This window comes from Melampsora larici-populina (assembly GCF_000204055.1).
Source record: "Melampsora larici-populina 98AG31 unplaced genomic scaffold MELLAscaffold_25, whole genome shotgun sequence".
In the NCBI taxonomy this organism is placed as follows: domain Eukaryota; kingdom Fungi; phylum Basidiomycota; class Pucciniomycetes; order Pucciniales; family Melampsoraceae; genus Melampsora; species Melampsora laricis-populina.
The window spans coordinates 760,332-778,913 of record NW_006768789.1 but is presented as its reverse complement, the minus strand read 5'-3'; the positions used below and the strand labels follow the sequence as shown (position 1 = coordinate 778,913).

The 18,582-nt window shown below is 41.4% G+C and overlaps 2 protein-coding genes across 2 annotated transcripts; both read right to left on the bottom strand.

The window, feature by feature from the left end:
- Window positions 1-4,345: 4,345 nt before the first annotated feature.
- MELLADRAFT_107830 (uncharacterized protein) lies at window positions 4,346-6,762 on the bottom strand (the record flags this gene model as incomplete). Its single annotated transcript, XM_007411442.1, has 4 exons — window positions 4,346-5,166; window positions 5,277-6,206; window positions 6,279-6,398; window positions 6,477-6,762. The coding sequence occupies 4 exons, from the start codon at window positions 6,760-6,762 to the stop codon at window positions 4,346-4,348; spliced, it is 2,157 nt and encodes a 718-aa protein (XP_007411504.1).
- Window positions 6,763-12,656: 5,894 nt separating this feature from the next.
- MELLADRAFT_107829 (uncharacterized protein) lies at window positions 12,657-12,986 on the bottom strand (the record flags this gene model as incomplete). Its single annotated transcript, XM_007411441.1, has 1 exon — window positions 12,657-12,986. One exon carries the CDS (start codon window positions 12,984-12,986, stop codon window positions 12,657-12,659), a length of 330 nt encoding a protein of 109 aa, XP_007411503.1.
- Between the last annotated feature and the right edge of the window lie 5,596 nt (window positions 12,987-18,582).

Below are 18,582 nucleotides of genomic sequence, written 5' to 3'. Positions count from 1 at the left end.
CTTCCTCTAAATAGAAGAGTACGCTTATTCTGAAGTGGACACAAGAGTAAACTAGCTTCAGATTTGCTTTAGCAAAAGTGTTGAACAAATAGTTCAATCAAAATGGGTATGAAGTCTTTAGTCGAGTAGTTCTCACTAAACAATCTTTAAAGAACTTCTTAAGGAAGAAAATGAAGAAGTGAAACGAGAAGAGAAAACGAAAATCAGGAGTAGAGAGTTATTTTAAAGATGTCTATCGGTAAGATGTCTAAAAAGGTAACACTATCTTGATAAGTCGTAAGTAAGAAGGAATAGTTTTCAGACGAGGTGTTTTCTAAGACAAAGGGTAGAAAAGTATCTAAATGAAGTAGGTGTTCTCGTTAAAAAGGTTAAAGTATGGGATGACCTCTCTTTTCTTTTAGAGAAGCTATCTAGTTTTATATGAGAATTTGTTAAGAGCGTTTTACCTTTTTTACCAGGGTTCGGATATTCTAAACTGGCCTGGTTGTAGTAAGACTTCTTCAAACTTTGCCTGGTCAGGGTCTGGTGGTCTGTCTGACCCTTGATTCCTGTTAGGACCAGGCGAAGTTTATTTTAGTCGTAGCTACGGTTACTTTTATTATTAATGTTTTCGTCATAGCTTTTTAGTTTTCAGGGTTCTCGATTTTCACTCTTGAGACTGAGTGGTAGCGTTGTAATTTTGTTTGTATATATAATTTTATGTGCAAGAAAGGGTTCAACCCTGAGGTCTATGTTTTGGGGCTTACATTGTAAGTTTTGTCTACGTTGTAGGAGTTCTGCTCCGCAGAACTTCTTATAGTTGACAGTCCCTGTTGAGGTTCAATCAACACAAGTTTACAAGTCTAGATTATGCTTATAGCAGACTCACCCCAATCTTCTTACATGTATATACAACAATGAAATACCATCCATTAGTCTTCTTTTCCTCATCTATGAAAAGAAGACTCACCATGTCTGTATTCATGCAACACCTTGACATGCACACACAAAAGACTTTTGATAGAAACTTGCAAGAGCCTCAAAAGAGGTCTTGAGGCTTTGCCTTTATTAAGTGGGTTGTTGAAACTTGGGTAATTGAGTTCCAACAAAGGGTGTGTGCATAAAGGTGATCCACCAGTCTGAACTTCAGAAAAGTTCTTCCAGATTCTTTTGGAAACTCTCTGGGTGTGCACGTCAACGTCCTACAGGGATACAGACATGGTGACTGTAAGTGGACTCATTTCTTTATTCTTGTTTCTTGATCTTTGTGACCTCTTCTGACCTACTTTTATCTTATTCTAGTCCCAGTCATCATCTTTGTTAGGCCCAAGATTAGGCTCTGAACCTGTTTGTTTCCCCCCAACTTAGGCTGTGTTCTAAGACTTTCTCAGTCCCCCAACAGGGCTTTTGGCACCCTCACTAGGTTAGGTTTGGGTGAAGCAGGGCATGAACTGTCAGCTCCAAAAATATTGTTGGGCAGAGTTGGTTGTGCTGTGCCAGAGCTGGTTCACAGCCCTAGGTACATTCACCTGGGACATGAATCAGGTACTGGAATGCAATAGTGTTTTCAACATGAACTCCAAGCCAATTGCTTTGCAAGTGGAAGAAATCAATTATCAAGAGAAGTATTCAAGTAAATGCATCCTTGATGATTTTTGCCGGGAAGGATGCAAGGTCCGTGTGTTCCTTATGTTCAGCTTTGTGGGTGCAGCCACTTTAGGAATTCTCTGTAAAAGGTGTTGCAGATCATACTCATTAAAATGACAGTCAGAAATATGGACAAATGGTAATGTGCTCTTATAGCTATCAAGCTTCTTACTTCAACAAGCCTCTTTTGAGTGTTTCTCCATTGCCATAAATGGTGGCCTTGGTATATATAATTGTTCAAAAATACTATAAAGGCTCAAACATTCAGTACATACATGTCTTTGATAGTTTGAAGCCAGCGATGAAACTCTAAGTCCATTAATGACTCTTCTACCTACAACATGATCAATAGGCAAATCCTGAAAAGAGTCAATAGAAGAATGCAAAGTATGATACCCCAATTTCTCCGTTTCTCTTGGTTCTCTCTGTGCTTTTGTCTTGCGCTTTTTGAGCGCAGTTTTTTTTACTTGTGTGCTTTTTGGATTTACCATCCCCTATCTTCTTGACAAATCCTCACCAGGTCTGGCCACCAATCAGCCTGAGCCCCAAAACTGATGCCCCAAGGGTTCCCCAAGCCCCAGATCCTTGGGGTGCGGGTTTGGTCAGGCTTTTTGGGACCCCAATACATCGGGGGTCCTGTTGGGTTTGGGGGCGGGGGTGGCATAGTCCTCACCCCCGATGTTAGGCGTAGGAATCCCCGGCTACCCGCGGGTTTTAGGCCTTTGGGATAGGGGTCAGGAGGGCTTCTGAGAGCCGGGTTTTGATTGGGTCGGGGTAGGGTTCGGGCGCGGGGGGGTTCATTGGATATTGGTTTGCAGTGCGGGAAGGCCATTACCCGTGTTTTTTGGGTCGTGGCTCAGGCTGAGCCACCAATGCTGTAAGCCAGATCCTGATGTATTGGATCAGGTCATTTTCATTGTACTTCAATGCCTTTGACATTCCTAACTTGTAATCTCTTTCCCAATTACCTTATTTGCACTTTGCAGAGATGGACATCTATGTAAGACACTCATCCCTTGCTTGTGAAATGAATCACCAAGAAGCTTCTCCAAACTTTCACTGTATTGAAATCTGTTGGAACATCACAGAAGGGAACCAAGACAAAAGTATGCAGATGTATATGTGATGTTTCTTAAGAGCATCTCCTATCGTCTCGGTAAACGGCTTCGGTACGGTAAATTTTACCGTACCGAGGGTCAAAATCCCCAATCGTGTCAAAAACACGCATCGGTACCTACAGAATCAGCAGAAATTCTGTAGAGGTCCAGTAAATGTACTGGACCTCTACCGATTCTGCAGAGGTCGGTATCTGAAGATCTGCTCGACTTCTACCGAGCAGATCATACAACTCATCCTCAAAATCACAATCCCAACTCCCACTTCCCACTACACCTGTATATACATCACCATCAAACACCATTTTTGAGGTGTTGGTACCTCTTCCATCTTGTAAATTCTTCATTTTTTAGATCAAGCGTCTTCAAAGGGTCATTTTTTCATAAAAAATTCGTTTTCTTATTCAATCGTTTTCAAATTTATCATCTTCAAATTAATTATCATCTTCAAATCAATCGTTCTCAACTTATCATTTTCAAATCGATTGTTTTCACATTGATCGTTTTTGAACCAATTGTTTTCAAATCAATCGTTCTCAAATCAATCATCCTCAAACCAATCCTCTTGTTTCAAAAGTGATTATTTTGAACTTGGTTGTTATCAGATCAGTTGTGTTCTTTGCAAACTGATTCCTCTCGAGTGGATGTTTGTCTGATAAAAGAACACTTTTCAACCATAAGCCTTTGAAATCAAGTGTGAGATTTACAGTTTTTTTACCAAATGCACGATAGTGGGAATGAGGTGTTTCTGTACTGTACGTACTGTAATTTGTTTGAGATAAAGTAACGATAGTGGAAATCCACTGTTCTGTATCTAAAGATACTGTACCGAGTGAGTATGTACAGAAAATTTACAGAAGATTTACTCAAACGATAGGAGATGCTCTAAATGGAATAAATGCTATGGACTCTCCAAGCTCAGCAATGACATATTTAAAGGGACTTGACAAAGACCCAGGGATTCGGATTCATATATATAAGATTTCCAATACCAGTGCTGAAAAGCACTCCTTTAACTCCAACATAATGATAGTTGTGACTGGTGTGTTTTGAGTCATCTTGAAAAAAGCTAGAACAGGAGTTGCAGATGAATTCTGGTTGGACCAAAAGTGTGTAAGAGCATGCTTATAGCTTTTTATTTTGACTGGCGAGTTGATCCTTTTGAAACACAGGAATCCTCTCCGGCTGAAAGAAAAATAAAGGTATAAGTTAAGATGCATTTGAAAAACCAATGGCACAGAAAAGAACGTGACGGTCACGAATGTCAAAAAAGAACTGAGATACAAAAAACAACAACAAGAAAAGATAGAAAAGGTTATTAAGGATGATATTACGTTGAGAGATACTCTGTATACAATGCGGTATCAGAATTTTGATTGAGCTGATCTTTGTGGAGTCCTTGATGGGGGTGTACTGATCATTACCTCTGCTGATCGATACTTTGTGTGGGTACTTAAGGGCGATGATCAACACAAGAAGGTGCGAGAATGGCGTCGGTAAAACCATGCGGAAGAGGGAAGAGACCGACGAGCAAGCGCATAGGTAGCTTCATGCTGTATTGAATGATCGGAAGTTGGTGCCTAGGTAATTTATTCCAATTGCGGCTACTTGTTTCTCAGTTTGTGGATAGCATCAAAGTGATTTTCAAGAGGGGAGTTCGGGGTCTGGTAAGCCGGACTTGAAGGAGGAGAAATATACTCTTCCTGCACATCTGACCGGGGTACCTGGACAGGAAGTGGGTAGAGTCTAATTGGTTGATCCATAACTGTGCGTCCAAAGCTATTCTGCCTTTGGATTTGATGCGGGAAGGCGGATTTTGGCGGAATTCTGATCTGCTCTGTGCCACCTTTTTGGACGTGGTAGATGTCCGAAACTGGGCATTGACGGGCAGGCGACCTAGTGACCAGGGAAGCGGTGTTGAGGCTCACTTGATACGGTGACCAGCCTTGACTCAGTGTGGTACTGATTTCAGAATTGGCGCTGGTATTCTTGCTTCTGGAGGTGTTGGAAAAGTACGACCGTTCTGCTTTTGGAAAAGGTATGCGCCAAGTCTTTCCACTGCGGGCACCACTCCTGCTGCTCATAGTTTTCTGTGTATGAGGTGTCCGAAGAGACCGAGAACTTTCGGTCAAGGCATGGGCTTGAAGTTTTTCGAAGGTCAGGGCGTTTGTATCAGGAAGGCCATTGACCCTGTCATGTTCCTCATCGTCCTCGGAATCCTGGTCGATCATCATCTCCGTAGAAACCGGAGGTCCACTCTCAGGCTCACGGGGAAGAGATGGATTCCTCGAAAAAGCAACGACGCATGCTAGCAGCCCGAGAACAGCTCCAGGACCTCCTCCCCATGACCAAGAAGCCCACTGCTCAATCGTTCGGAATAATTGGCTGAGACTGATTGATCTTGGCGCATCTAGAACATTGCAGACTTGCAGTCAAAAGCGAGGTGAAAAGTCAGATCCAAATGATTGATTGATCAAGTATCGAGCCAGCTTAGAGAAAGACGACTATCGTTATGGATTTTCACATGCTACTTACCTACGAAGATGTTGAGAACGATGTAGGACGTCGCGATCAGCGTACAGAAAACAGTCTGCCAAGTGTAGCGCACGCAATATTCAATCATGCGTTTCCGATGTTTTCTAGCTAACTCGTCGCCCTTACGACCTCCATCCCATCGGTCCAAAGCCGCAACCTTTTGTCTCAGGTTTCCTTCGTTTCCTGCAAGCCACATTTGTCTACCAGGGTTACTGGGTCTTCTTTCGAACGGACTTCGGGGCTCGTTAGAGTTTCTATCAAGGGGATCGTCGTCCTCGTCTGGCTGAAGTGAGGGTAGCCAAACCGAGATTCGCTCGAAAATCCGATTTGATGGCTTTGTTCGAGTTTTCTGCCCTTCGTTGCGCCAGTCGGCCTTGTCTGTGGTAAGTGCGGATCCCGGTGTAATAGCGGAGACAATTGACACTCGGCTTGAGACAAGCTGTTCGCGCTCGCGTTGGATTCTACCCAGAATCTCGATCTGGCGTGTGAAGGCCAGCAAGAGGGCAAACGATGCTGATAAGAAAATGATGAGGGCAGTAAAAGAAACGAGGAACCAAATTCCTGAGAAAATCCGAAGGTTGTTGAGCGTTTGATTTTCAGAGTCTTGCAAGTCAAGAAGCTCGCGCCCAGTTTTCACAGCCAATAGAAGGCTTGTACCCATATCTTGCGGGATAGCAGACAGATGTCCGATCAAGTCGTTGACGATCAGTTCAAAGGCTTCAAGGCGACGGTGGATGATCTGGACCCAATAAACCGTGAAGCACAACCAAGGAACAGGAAGGAGACCGGTCAGATAGCCTATCAAGATCAGCGAGTTGAAGACCTTTGGAGGCAAAACTCGGCGACGGGTGATGCGTGCAGTGGATCCCAATACATCTCGCCGACGAAGACGAAAGATGGAGGAGGGCAGTGCATATAAAACAGCCCAAGCTAGAAACGTATCAATCACACCGTCAGCTTCCCATCACATCTCTGCAAAGTGTCTGGGGAAGATGTTCGTACTTTTTGTCCAACCACCGAAATACAACGTGCTGCATGCGACCAAATTTAATGCCACCACTCGTTCACCTTTACCATCGGTAAGCGGACCGATGAGTATGAGCCCGATTGCAGTAGATTGAGCTATCGAAGGGTAGTTCATGCGTCAGTTGCACAAACCATCATCGCTTGTGTTGTGCGGTGAGGACCGGCTTGACTTACTAGCAGCATATATGATAGTGACAAGCGGTATTGCAACATGTACATTTGGGCGCCAATATCCATCAACGTCTTTTTTGAAGCACCACAGGCCACTTTCGCTTGCCCGGCGCATTAAGGCGGCAAGGTATAGAAATCCACTCAGACACACAATGATACCCTGACACCATAGTACCCGCTTATCTCTGGGAGTATATGGGGATCGCGCTGTTGCTAAGATCTTGTCTCGAATGATAGTCCATTCGGCAGCAGTGGTGGGAATACTTCCGGTCGACAATTGGCTTGTCATTGTAAAAAAGTATGCTGGTAGAGCGTGATATTTTTCAATCGGGGTTCTGAGGTGAATTGGGTAACGTCGATCCTCGGAAACGGCGAACAGTATCACAGATTGATTCTAGTGGAGAGCAGGTTTTGGGCTGATTTCCCGTTCGGACAGTACGTTGAAGCCTCTCCGTAATTGTTATATGATAATGAAGATAGGTTGAACAAAGATATGCCACAGAATTGGAGTTGAATTGCTATTTTTCCACGATAAAGGAATGGTCGTATGTGAGAGGTTGATGAAGGTACCTGTTCGATATGCTTATCATCAGTTAGGAAGATCAATAAGTGAGTGCCAAATGGGGTTAAAAAGTGTGCATGGGCGGAACTTGATGACCACAGTTTGTTGGCTAAGATAGTGACAGAGCAATGTTCGGTAAATTCCTATGCACAGCGAAAAACTTTGCAAAAGGATATACCTTGAAACAAAGGATACTACGACTGACCATAGATATGCCTCCCCTGAACTGAGGCTGAGCAGGGCGAAGTGAGATTTGCAGGCAGCAAAACAAAGGACTCGACAATGGCGACTAAGGAAACAATGACAATAGACAATGGGAACCTCATTGTTGATAGCCTAAGGCTCCCGGTCAGTATTAGGTACAAAGACTTCGGAAACAAGTCTCAGCAAACCCATAGAAACGGGGCTCTCACTGTTACATCAGGGGTACAGTGACGGTCAAATATGTCCCTCATTATGAAGCTACCAGCGATGGATGACGTGTTTCAAGACGAATCGAGGTGCTATATATACAACCTTTGCATAGAGGAGAGGGGAATTGATATATATATAAAACCTCTTTCGCTGTCTCAAGTCGCAGATATGTACCGGAGATCATGATGCGATGCTAGATGATTCAATCGATCATTTAGGTTGATCATATACGTTCGGACAGAGAAAAGGACGAAACAAAACCCTTAGCATAGCAATTCCAGTCTAGGACGCAGCGGAAGATATATTGCTAGTTGAATACAAGTGTGACGATACGCCAAGAGATATAATAAAACGCGATATTGCAGAAACGATTGGGATTATAGTTCAATCACGATCGATGGTAGGGGGCAGTTTCTGCCGTTGATCGAGCGATCACGAAACCCATCGCTTATCCTCGCTGGAGGTGGAACGAAGATGCGACCACCCACGGCTGTAGAAATTGGATTGAGTTGAATGATGCGGCGACCCTTGCACACCTGATGCGGCATGCCTGATTATATGGAGCTGGGTGATTCAAGTTCTGGGTATTTATCGGCATTTTGTCACTACTCAAAAGATGTACCAGGATGCGCTTTGGAAGACTTGGTCGACCCACGCTGCAAATGTCGGTCAAGGCAGAATTTGGGAGGGTTAATGTCAGCCAAAAAGTGCCGTAAAGTTCAAGTACTTTTGCTTCCCGAATCCCAGCCCGTCGGAGGTCATAAATTACAACAAAAATGCAAGCGATGACCGAGGCACGAGGGACTTACTCCTTACCCCGAACATTTGGCGTGGTAGGTTGAGAATTTTAGTAGGGGAAATTTGGGATCTCCTTTAACCCCAACTTCCCATGATCAACTGTGTGGAAAAAGTGGGTGTTCTTCATCGCTTGCTATAGTGGCTCTCAAACCTGCCCTGGTTTTCAAAAAACCCAGTTGACCCAGTTGTTTTTTGGCAGTAACTTTGTGTATCAAGTTGACATTTGTTGACAGCTCCCAGCCAAAAATTCCACTGGGGCAACCGGGTTTTTTGAAACTGGGTCAGGTTTGAGAGCCACTTATGTATAAACCCCGGCACAACGGGACTTAGTTAAGTTTGAGACAATGTGCTTTTCAGGTGAGCTTTCTCAGTTTTCAATTTGAAATCCCCACAGCATTTGTATGTTGAGACAGTTATATCTGTTAAAGTAAAAGTGTAAATGTTACATTCAGATTTCACGATTTATGATATTTCATTACTTCTTGGATGAAGGTGAGTAATTCAGTTTCGCGGGATAGGTACTAGATTCAAGGTTCACTTTCTGAATCATACAATCCCTGCTCTGTCAGGTAAGTCTCTTTAATGTTTTGTTTGTTTTCTTATTAACTTTTAGATAGTTTAATCATGTGATGGAATAATAAAACTGATCCAAGTTAATCTCATTACTTCTTGGATGAAGGTGAGTAATTCAGTTTCGCGGGATAGGTACTAGATTCAAGGTTCACTTTCTGAATCATACAATCCCTGCTCCGTCAGGTGAGTAATTCAGTTTCGCGGGATAGGTACTAGATTCAAGGTTCACTTTCTGAATCATACAATCCCTGCTCCGTCAGATTTGTACAGTCGCTAAAGGCTGAATTCAGCTACCCTTTCGACCCGGGGCTGGCCCCGGTCCCAATTTTGGGGGTTTGAATTTCCAAAAAAATAGTTTTTTAGCATCTTCAAATCTTCAAGAACCCATCATATTATACCAGAATTATAGCTTTCAGGGCTCAAACGAGAGTCTATAAGGCCCAACAGACTTCCAACTAGTCAAAACCAGTGTTCAAGGTGGTAATTGATCTGATTTTGTGGCCAACCTTTTGTTACGACTAGAGCTATTAAGTACTTAAGCTAGCGGGCCTAAGTACTTAGGTGGCTAAGGTACTACGTTTATTAGCATAATACAGCCTAAATATATGCTTAGGTCCCAAAATGTGGGAATTTTAGTAAAAAAAAAAATCAACTTTTGAACCGTTCAACTTTTTTGATTTTTTTTCACATTTTCAGATTGAGCTCATTCAGCCCATTCCATAAATGTCCTGGTATAGAGTGTAGTGTAGAATTGAGTTAGGGTAACACCGGGTCGAAGTTGAAATTTTGATTTTGCGGGCAAGGGGTAGTTGGAATCTGGCTTTAGCGACTGTAACAGGTTATGAGCCCAGCGTGATCCACGTCTGCGGTACTCTATTCCATCACATTTCTAGCAGATCAGAATTGAACCTTATCAGTCTAGTCCTTCTCCGATCTTCGAATTACGCCCGAGACGTCAATGAACCCAAACAGCTCCACAAACGTCAACCCAGAATCGAAACCAAGCAAATCTAGTAGATCTAAACCGCCAACTGAAACTACTCAACCTTCACTTTCTCAATCTAAAAACTCAATCCCATTTCCTTTAATTGAAAACAAACCCAGTATGACAGATCAAAAAGAGTTTTCTTTAAGTTCATACTCCAACATAGTAAAGCTAACTTCTTACACGTTCAATGATTGGAAGCTTAAGTTAATTACTGTGTTGGGGGGACAGCGTTTGTCTAAATTCTTACTGAAAGACTTACCTGAACCCACCGATCCAACCGAATTAGAAGATTTCGAAACGAATTCATCGAGAGCTTTAGCAGCTATTCATGCAACAATTGACGGAGAAAACTTTCAAGTCATCAGAACGTGTACATCGCCGAGGCAAGCTTTCAAGGCTTTGTGTGAACATCATGATGATGCGGGAGGTCTCTCTACTGCTCACCTGTTCTCTGATCTCGTTTCAATCAAACTGCACCCCGATGAAGATTTATCAGAACACATTGCAAAATTCCGAAAAATTCACAACGATATACTTAGCAATCTTGCATCTACCCCTGATTTTAAGATATCTGAGCCTTTCATTGCGATCATTCTTATAAAATCTCTTCCCTCTGATTATACCCCTTTAGTTCAAAGTCTTCTCACAAATTTTGAAACACTTACTCTTACTAGACTGTACTCTCTTCTCAAGATTGAAGCGACTCGCAACGCGTCTTCTGCCAACACAGACACCGCCCTATCTGCCAACCGACCACGTAACAACTACAAGTCAAAGGCTAATAGGAAGAACAATCGATCTGGAAACCACACACCATCCACTTCGAATCTCAGGTGCTCACTTGGTCATTCAGGACATACCGATGAGAACTGTCGGACTAGGAAGTATAAGGCTTTTCTTGAATTTGAGAAACAACAAAATTCAAAGTCATCCAATCATGCAACTACCTCCGTTTCTGCTCAACTGTCTCAATCCATTCCCGATGCCGATGAGGATGTATCATATTGGGAATCAGCTTTCTCTGCCACGACTTCTTCCAAAGATCCAATAATCTGTGACACTGGAGCAACTAGTCATATGTTTTCTGATTCCTCTCTCATCACTGATTTACAATCCATCAAACCAACACGTATTGGAGTGGCTTCTCAAGATGGGGCGATATGGGCAAAGCACAAGGGTATTGTCAGGTTCGAATCTCTAATCCTTCGAGACGTTCTCTATTCTCCCGAATTAACTGGAAATCTAATCTCTATTGGACGCCTGTGCGATGATGGTTTCAATGCTTCTTTCGCGAAAACCATTGGCACCATCACAGATTCGACAGGGAAAACGGTCCTTCGGATGCGACGCAACACCAGCACCAATCGGCTGTGGACTCCAATCTTTGACAAACCAGTCCCGAGAGCTTTCTTTTCTTATACCGATGCTGAGAAGTTTGCTACGCTCTGGCACAGGAGATTAGGTCACCTTCATCCAGATGCTGTTATCTTATTTCTCAAACGTCATAAAATGCTTCCTTTAAGCCGAAAGAATTTTCTTCCTTGTGATTCTTGTGCAATGGGGAAGCTTACCCAAGCCCCGGCGACCCACTCTTTTCATCGATCTCCTGGAGTGCTCAATCTTGTACATAGTGATCTGATTGGTCCTATTTCTCCCTCTTCCAAAACCGGTTTCAAATACGTTGTCACTTTTATCGATGATCATACTCGTTATAGTACAGTTTATCTTCTGAAATCTAAAAACCAAACTTTTGATGCTTTTAAACAATATAAGTCCCTCATGGAAAAGAAGTGTGGCTCCAAAATCATGAAGTTGAAATCGGATAGGGGGGGGAGTATTCATCTGCTCAATTTATCAAGTTCCTCAAAGATGAGGGGATCGAAGAAGAAAAAGGTCCAGCACATCGACCAACTGCTGACTCTGTAGCTGAGCGATATAATAGAACCCTACTGAGTAAAGTTAGATCTCAATTAATTCATTCCGGCTTGCCTCTTTCACTTTGGGGGGAATTAGTCAAATACACCTGTCTTCAAATCAATTGCTCACCTTCAGCAGCTTTACAAAATCTGTCACCAATGGAAGTTTTCGAGGCAAATCTTCCGGGACATGTACATCCGTTCGACACAGACCGCCTAAAACCGTTTGGGTCTCTGTGTTTTGCTGTTGATCGGAATCAAAAATCTAAAGTCGGACCAATCGCCAAGCGTTTCATCTTTTTAGGATTGGAAGATGGCGCAAGAGCAGCTCGTCTGTGGGACAAGCAAACCGGTTGTGTCTTGGTCACCGGTGATGTTGTGTATTGGGAGGATATCTTTCCCGCTCAGCATCCTTCCCTGTCCCCCAAAGTACAGGATGAACTCATTCTGCCTGAGTACACCACTAAACGTGTTTCTTCGACGCCGGAATCGGAACCCAGTTTGTCTCCCAAACCACCCAAGATAGCTTCACCAAATTGTTTCGAAGTGCTCCAAGACACGACTGAGTCGAATGAAGATGAATCTGATGGAGACAAACCTCCTCCATCGTGGCCTTATCAACCAAAGGAAACGATTCCTCTATCAGGTTCTATTCATGCTCCCAAGGATATTGAGCCGATAACAGATGCCGACACAGTGAATCACCCTCAACCTTTGTTAGTTAAAGACAATGCTATACGGGACCATACATCAATATCCTCGAAATCATCTCCATCTGTTCGGTCTGCTCCATCCCCACACTCATCAGCTTCGTCGATAAGTGATCTGATCGATCAGAACCCAGAGGATACACCGGATGTCATCTCCCCGGTCTCTATTCACTCCTCACCGTTATCTTCAATTAAATCTCTACCTGGCCGGGAGAGTATTGATCATACACCTCCACGGGTTATAACTCCTTCACCCAAAACCCCGCCACAAGTGACGGTCTCGCCAAAACCACCCACACCACCTTCAGTGGTATCGCCGAAGTCTCCTATATCAGTTCCTGATGTGACTCCTACTCCACAAGCCTCGTCGTCAACTAAGCCACCACCAGCGCCACCGCCTCGCATCAAAGCTGCAAAGCAATCTGCACCAGTGGCGGTTCGGAAGTCTTCAAGAGTTAGCAAACCACCAGAGCGATATGGCTTTCTCACGGAATCTGGTGTCTCCAAATCATCTTCGTCTCCAATGTTAATCACCAACTCTTGGACTGTCATTCCAAACCATTATGGATTTTCGGCGACGACAGGCTCTGATCCTGATAGCCCGACTTTTTCTCAAGCAATGACAGGTCCCGACAGACAGGCATGGATAAATGCTATGCAACACGAGTTTGATTCACTCACTGAGCACGGCGTTGGCAAATTAGTCGACCCACCTCCTGATGCTAATATTCTGGGGGGAATGTGGATTTTTAACAAGAAGCGAGATGAACATAATCACGTAGTTTGTTTCAAAGCGCGTTGGGTTGTGTTGGGTAATCATCAAATCAAAGGTTTGGACTATGATGATACATATGCATCTGTTGGCAAGATTGACTCTCTCCGTATTCTTTTAGCGCTCAGTACAATTAAACCCAAAGCTAAGGGTAAACGTCGAATGAAAGTACGTCAATTCGACGTTGTCACTGCTTTTCTCAATGGCGATATGAAGGATAGAGTTTATGCAAAGCAAGTCACTGGTTTTGAAAATCCCACCCTTCGTCATCGTGTTTGGCTGCTTATTAAATCACTTTATGGCACCAAGCAAGCTGCAAGACGATGGCAACAACACTTTGGAGCAACGGCTGCGGGGTTTGAACTCTTTCCAATTGATTCAGACACTGCGGTATATGTTCTTCGAACTTCATTAGGATTACTCATACTTCACCTTCATGTTGATGACTCGTTAATATTCTGTGACGATGACGATCTATTTGACAAATTCAAACTATTCATTGACTCTAAATACAAACTCAAGTGGAATGACAAGCCAACTCTATATCTTGGTATCAAACTCGAAATCTCTGATGATAACTCTGAAATTAAAATATCTCAATCTCATTACCTTGATGCTGTTTTGGAACGATTTGCAATGTTAAACTGCAAGCCGGCAAAATCACCTCTACCTCAAAAACTTATTCTTACACCAGGCACTGAGGAGGAAGTTGAGGAAGCTAAAAATATACCATATCAAGAATTGGTTGGTTGTTTACAATGGATATCCACCTGCACAAGACCCGATATATCATACGCTGTATCTCAGTTATCAAAATTTAACTCATCATGGACCATTACTCACTGGACGGCCGCAAAACATCTTCTTCGTTATCTACGTGGTACTCAAGATTTAGCTATTACTTACTCTGGGGGGATTGCTGAGCCACAAGCTTACTCTGATTCTGATTTCTCTCAGTGCTCACTAACCCGAAAGTCAGTAACCGGATTTGTTGTTACCGTAGCAAATGGGGCTGTTAGCTGGAAATCTCAACATCAACCGGTTGTTGCTTTATCAACATCTGAAGCGGAATACATTGCTGCGACAGAGTGTTCAAAACACATGGCTTGGGTATGATCTTTCTACTTCGACATCATGCATCAGCTCGAATCACCAACGCCTTTCTATATTGATAACACCTCAGCAATCTTTACGGCAACAAGTGATGGCATCAAAGCACGTTCAAAGCACATTGATAGACGTCACCACTATATTAGAGATCTTATTCAATCCAATAGTATCATCATTTACCACATTCCAAGCGAAGAGATGTTAGCAGACCATTTGACCAAACCATTAGGACCAGTAGCTTTAAATCATGCACTCAAGATAAATAATATGATTTAGAAATGCGTTGAAATAGGGGGGATGTTAAAGTAAAAGTGTAAATGTTACATTCAGATTTCACGATTTATGATATTTCACGTATATGTATTTCTTTCTCATTTCTAATGTTTGACATGTTTGTGATTGTTACGCTTACAAGAATAGTTGTACTCATTTTAAACCTAACTTTAATCATACTGTACAGTTCATATACCTGATGGAGCAGCGAATTCTGAATTCTTCTTTCCTCATCCAAGTTAATCTCATTACTTCTTGGATGAAGGTGAGTAATTCAGTTTCGCGGGATAGGTACTAGATTCAAGGTTCACTTTCTGAATCATACAATCCCTGCTCTGTCAGGTAAGTCTCTTTAATGTTTTGTTTGTTTTCTTATTAACTTTTAGATAGTTTAATCATGTGATGGAATAATAAAACTGATCCAAGTTAATCTCATTACTTCTTGGATGAAGGTGAGTAATTCAGTTTCGCGGGATAGGTACTAGATTCAAGGTTCACTTTCTGAATCATACAATCCCTGCTCCGTCAGGTGAGTAATTCAGTTTCGCGGGATAGGTACTAGATTCAAGGTTCACTTTCTGAATCATACAATCCCTGCTCCGTCAGATTTGTAACAATATCTTGGCATTTCTCCAACTTGGACCCCATAAGCTCAAGTAGCAGGACTTGTGTTTTCTAAACGTACTGAGCCCAATTGAAATCAACAGGGATTGGGCAAGGTGAAATTGTGGAAAACTGAATTTAGCTGCAACTCCAACAAAGGGCCTGGCGGATCCACCACAAATCCAGACTACTTATATCTGCATATGTATAAACAGACAATGTTTTCAAATGGAGTTGACCTGGAAATATGTCAGATCAAAGGAGATCACATGTCTTGAGGACAGGTTGGGATACACAACAACAATTTTTTGATCAAATCAAAAGCAAAAAAAATGGTGGAGTTGCAGGACTTGTGTGGATGGTTGTCTGCTTTGATTGAGTAGCTGTCCAGTTTTATTGAATTGAAGATATGTGAAAATCTAATATATAAATACGTAGAACAGACTCGCATGAGTGTTTGGTCCTCTGTTTGGTTCGTTGGCCAGATGCTACTCATATTTTGCTTTTCCATTTCCCCATTTTTCCCTGTTCATCTTTCCCCCTTCTTTTACTTTTTGTATTTTGCTTTCTATTTACGGTACTCAAAGTTGAAAGGTAGATTCTACCTTTTTTGAAAACCTAGATACAAAAACTAGGCACTGCCGGGAAAAGTGAGATTTGGGTTCTCCAGTGCCGGCACACACTTCAACCTCACAGAGTGATGAAAAGGAGTCAACCGGTGAGTGAATCGACCGATTATTCACTCACCTATTGAATGGAATCAACTTATTCAATGAGTGAACCCACTGATTTGAATCGATCAAATCAAATTCAATCAATTCAAATCAGATGAAAGGCAGTTTCACTTTTTGACCAACTGATATCACTGGTGACTGACATTAACAAAACTATTGAGGTTGTATTTCAAATTCAAAAGGTATTTAAATAACTTGATCTACTCCAACCCATGATCTCTGAGGACCTCAGAGATCATTAAAAGGACCTATTTGACAATCCAAATTATAATGAAATGCATCTTGAGTTGTGAAGGCATGACTGAGGGACAGAACCAAGAGGATAGATGGCTGCAGCAGTTGCTATCATCTCGAGTTGAAGGTAAGCATATGAAGATGAAAAGGGGTTTTTGAAGTGAAGTCGATGACAGATGAGAATTATAAGCACGGGGGCCTCAAAGTGAGGGCTACATATCAGTTTTTTTCCCCGCCAAAAAAAAACTAGCATTCTAGGTTTTGAAAAAGGCAGAATCTACCTTTCAACTTTGAGTACCCTTATTGTTTCCACTTTGTGATTCCCAAATTTGCACATTCCCTTTGTTCTACATGTATGCGCTTTTGCAGCCCAAGACGTGCCTTTATTACTTTTACTGCTTTCCATTTCCTTTTTAATTGCTCCATATTGTTTTATACCGGTGTGGAAATCAGAATTGGGGTAACCCCATTATTTTATTAACTTTCATTTTAAAATATGAGAAACTACATTTTTTAGAACATTACATCAATAATGTGTTTTTAAATTAGTTCTTTATTTAGTTCATTTCTTTTTTTTTTATTTTCTTTCTCTCTTTACTTAATTTCAATTTTCATTTTTCATTTTTTATTTTTTATCTTATTTAGTTTGATCATATATGTCAAGTTTTATTATGTGAAGTGTTATATTTTTATTTCTCTATTTTTCTTTTTATGGGTTATGTAGTTTGATGGATGAGGTGTAGTGTAAAATGAAGTCAAATTTCGAATTTATGGGTTTAGAGGTTATGTGTAGTTGAATGTTGTATGGGTTACATAGGGTGTACAGGCTTAAACTTGAAATTTCGAATTTTATGGGTTTAAAAAGTCATGGTTACAGATGTGTATGGTTTTAACAAGTTATGTGTAGAGGAATCATGGTTTTGAGGTATGGGTTTAAATAAGGCTGAATTTCGAAAATCCAGCAACTCAGACAGATGGTGGTAAACTGGGGTGGTGGTAAACTGGGGTGGTAAACTGAAAAAGCAAGTAGGGATCGGTGTGAAATTATAAATTCATCAGATTATCAAACACCAATATTGGCAAATACAAAATCACAAATGAAAAGGATGATTTTGAAACTCGAAAATGGCTTTCAAAATTCCATAAAAGGCTCCATTTTCAATCATGAGACTTTATTTCAAATGTACTACATCAGTTTTTTAGAGGGTAAATCATGTGGAAGGCATCATATGGGCGCATCTGAGCATGAAAAATCAATTATAAACCATATACAGCATTATCAGTGGTAATATCAGGTGGTAAACTGGGTAAATTCAATTTCGAGTATTTTCACATAAAATCGAATTTCATTTTAAGGGTACAACCAATAGAGTTAGAGTTTAGCTTGGCTGAGAAAAGTTGTAGAGCGGAAGCAGACCTTTTTTTCTGTCTATTCAGATCTTTGATACAGTCCCTATTTCTTATCTTTTTTCAGGTTTTAAGGGTAAATTGGCGGATTTTTCAGTTTTTGTGGTAAACAGCTCAGTTTTGATGATAAATGTGTGCTTGAAAATTTGTGAATGATACATGTGGGTGAGTTGAAGATGTTTATCAATTTTAATTTGGGGGTTGTTCAATGAATTGTGTGTGAAAAAGTTGTTTGAAGGTGGATTTCGAGTTTGAGGGTTGTTTTTGTCTTACTTTCTTTTTTTGTGTGTGTTTCAATTTTGATATAGTCAAGGGTCTCTTTTCTTTCCCTTTGGGAGCCTTTTAGTTAGCAAAAATAATTACTAGATTTCTAGAATAAGCTTTTATCTTTTATTATTATCATTCAGGTAAACAACTAATGAGAGTTGGAATTTTATAATAATAAGACCCTTATTCATCTTTTAATTAATTTCTTGTTGAGTTGTAAGCTCATTTGCTCATTTGGAAGGTGCCTGAGTGCGCCTAGATTGTGCTATTTTTGAAGTTATTGTCCTATTTCAGCCTGGTTCTTATTAATCCAAAGACTTGAAGGTCTTAAATTTAATTCATTGATAATCAAAGTCCCTGTTTAAGAAGGGCATTTCTTTCTTTGATTGAAGTCTTTCAATTCACCATCTCAAGACTTATTTCTCTTTTGATTGTGTGTGTTTGTTGATTTGTGTCTTCATTCCTCCCCTTCTTGGCTCTGCTTTCAGCTGTGTACTGAAAGAGTTCTACATCTGGTCCCTCGAATCGGGATCGAACCGATGACCCTGAGATTTACAGTCTCATGCTCTTCCAACTGAGTCATCTAGGGGTTCTTTTGGTTATTTCAAGGTTATTTGTAGGATATTAATTTCGTGGTAGCACCAGGATATTGGTCTACTTTGAGGTTTTATTTGATAGAAGCACCAGGATATTGGTCTTCTAGGTTTTTGGATTTATTGGTCTTCAAGATTCAAGAATTCAGATTCAA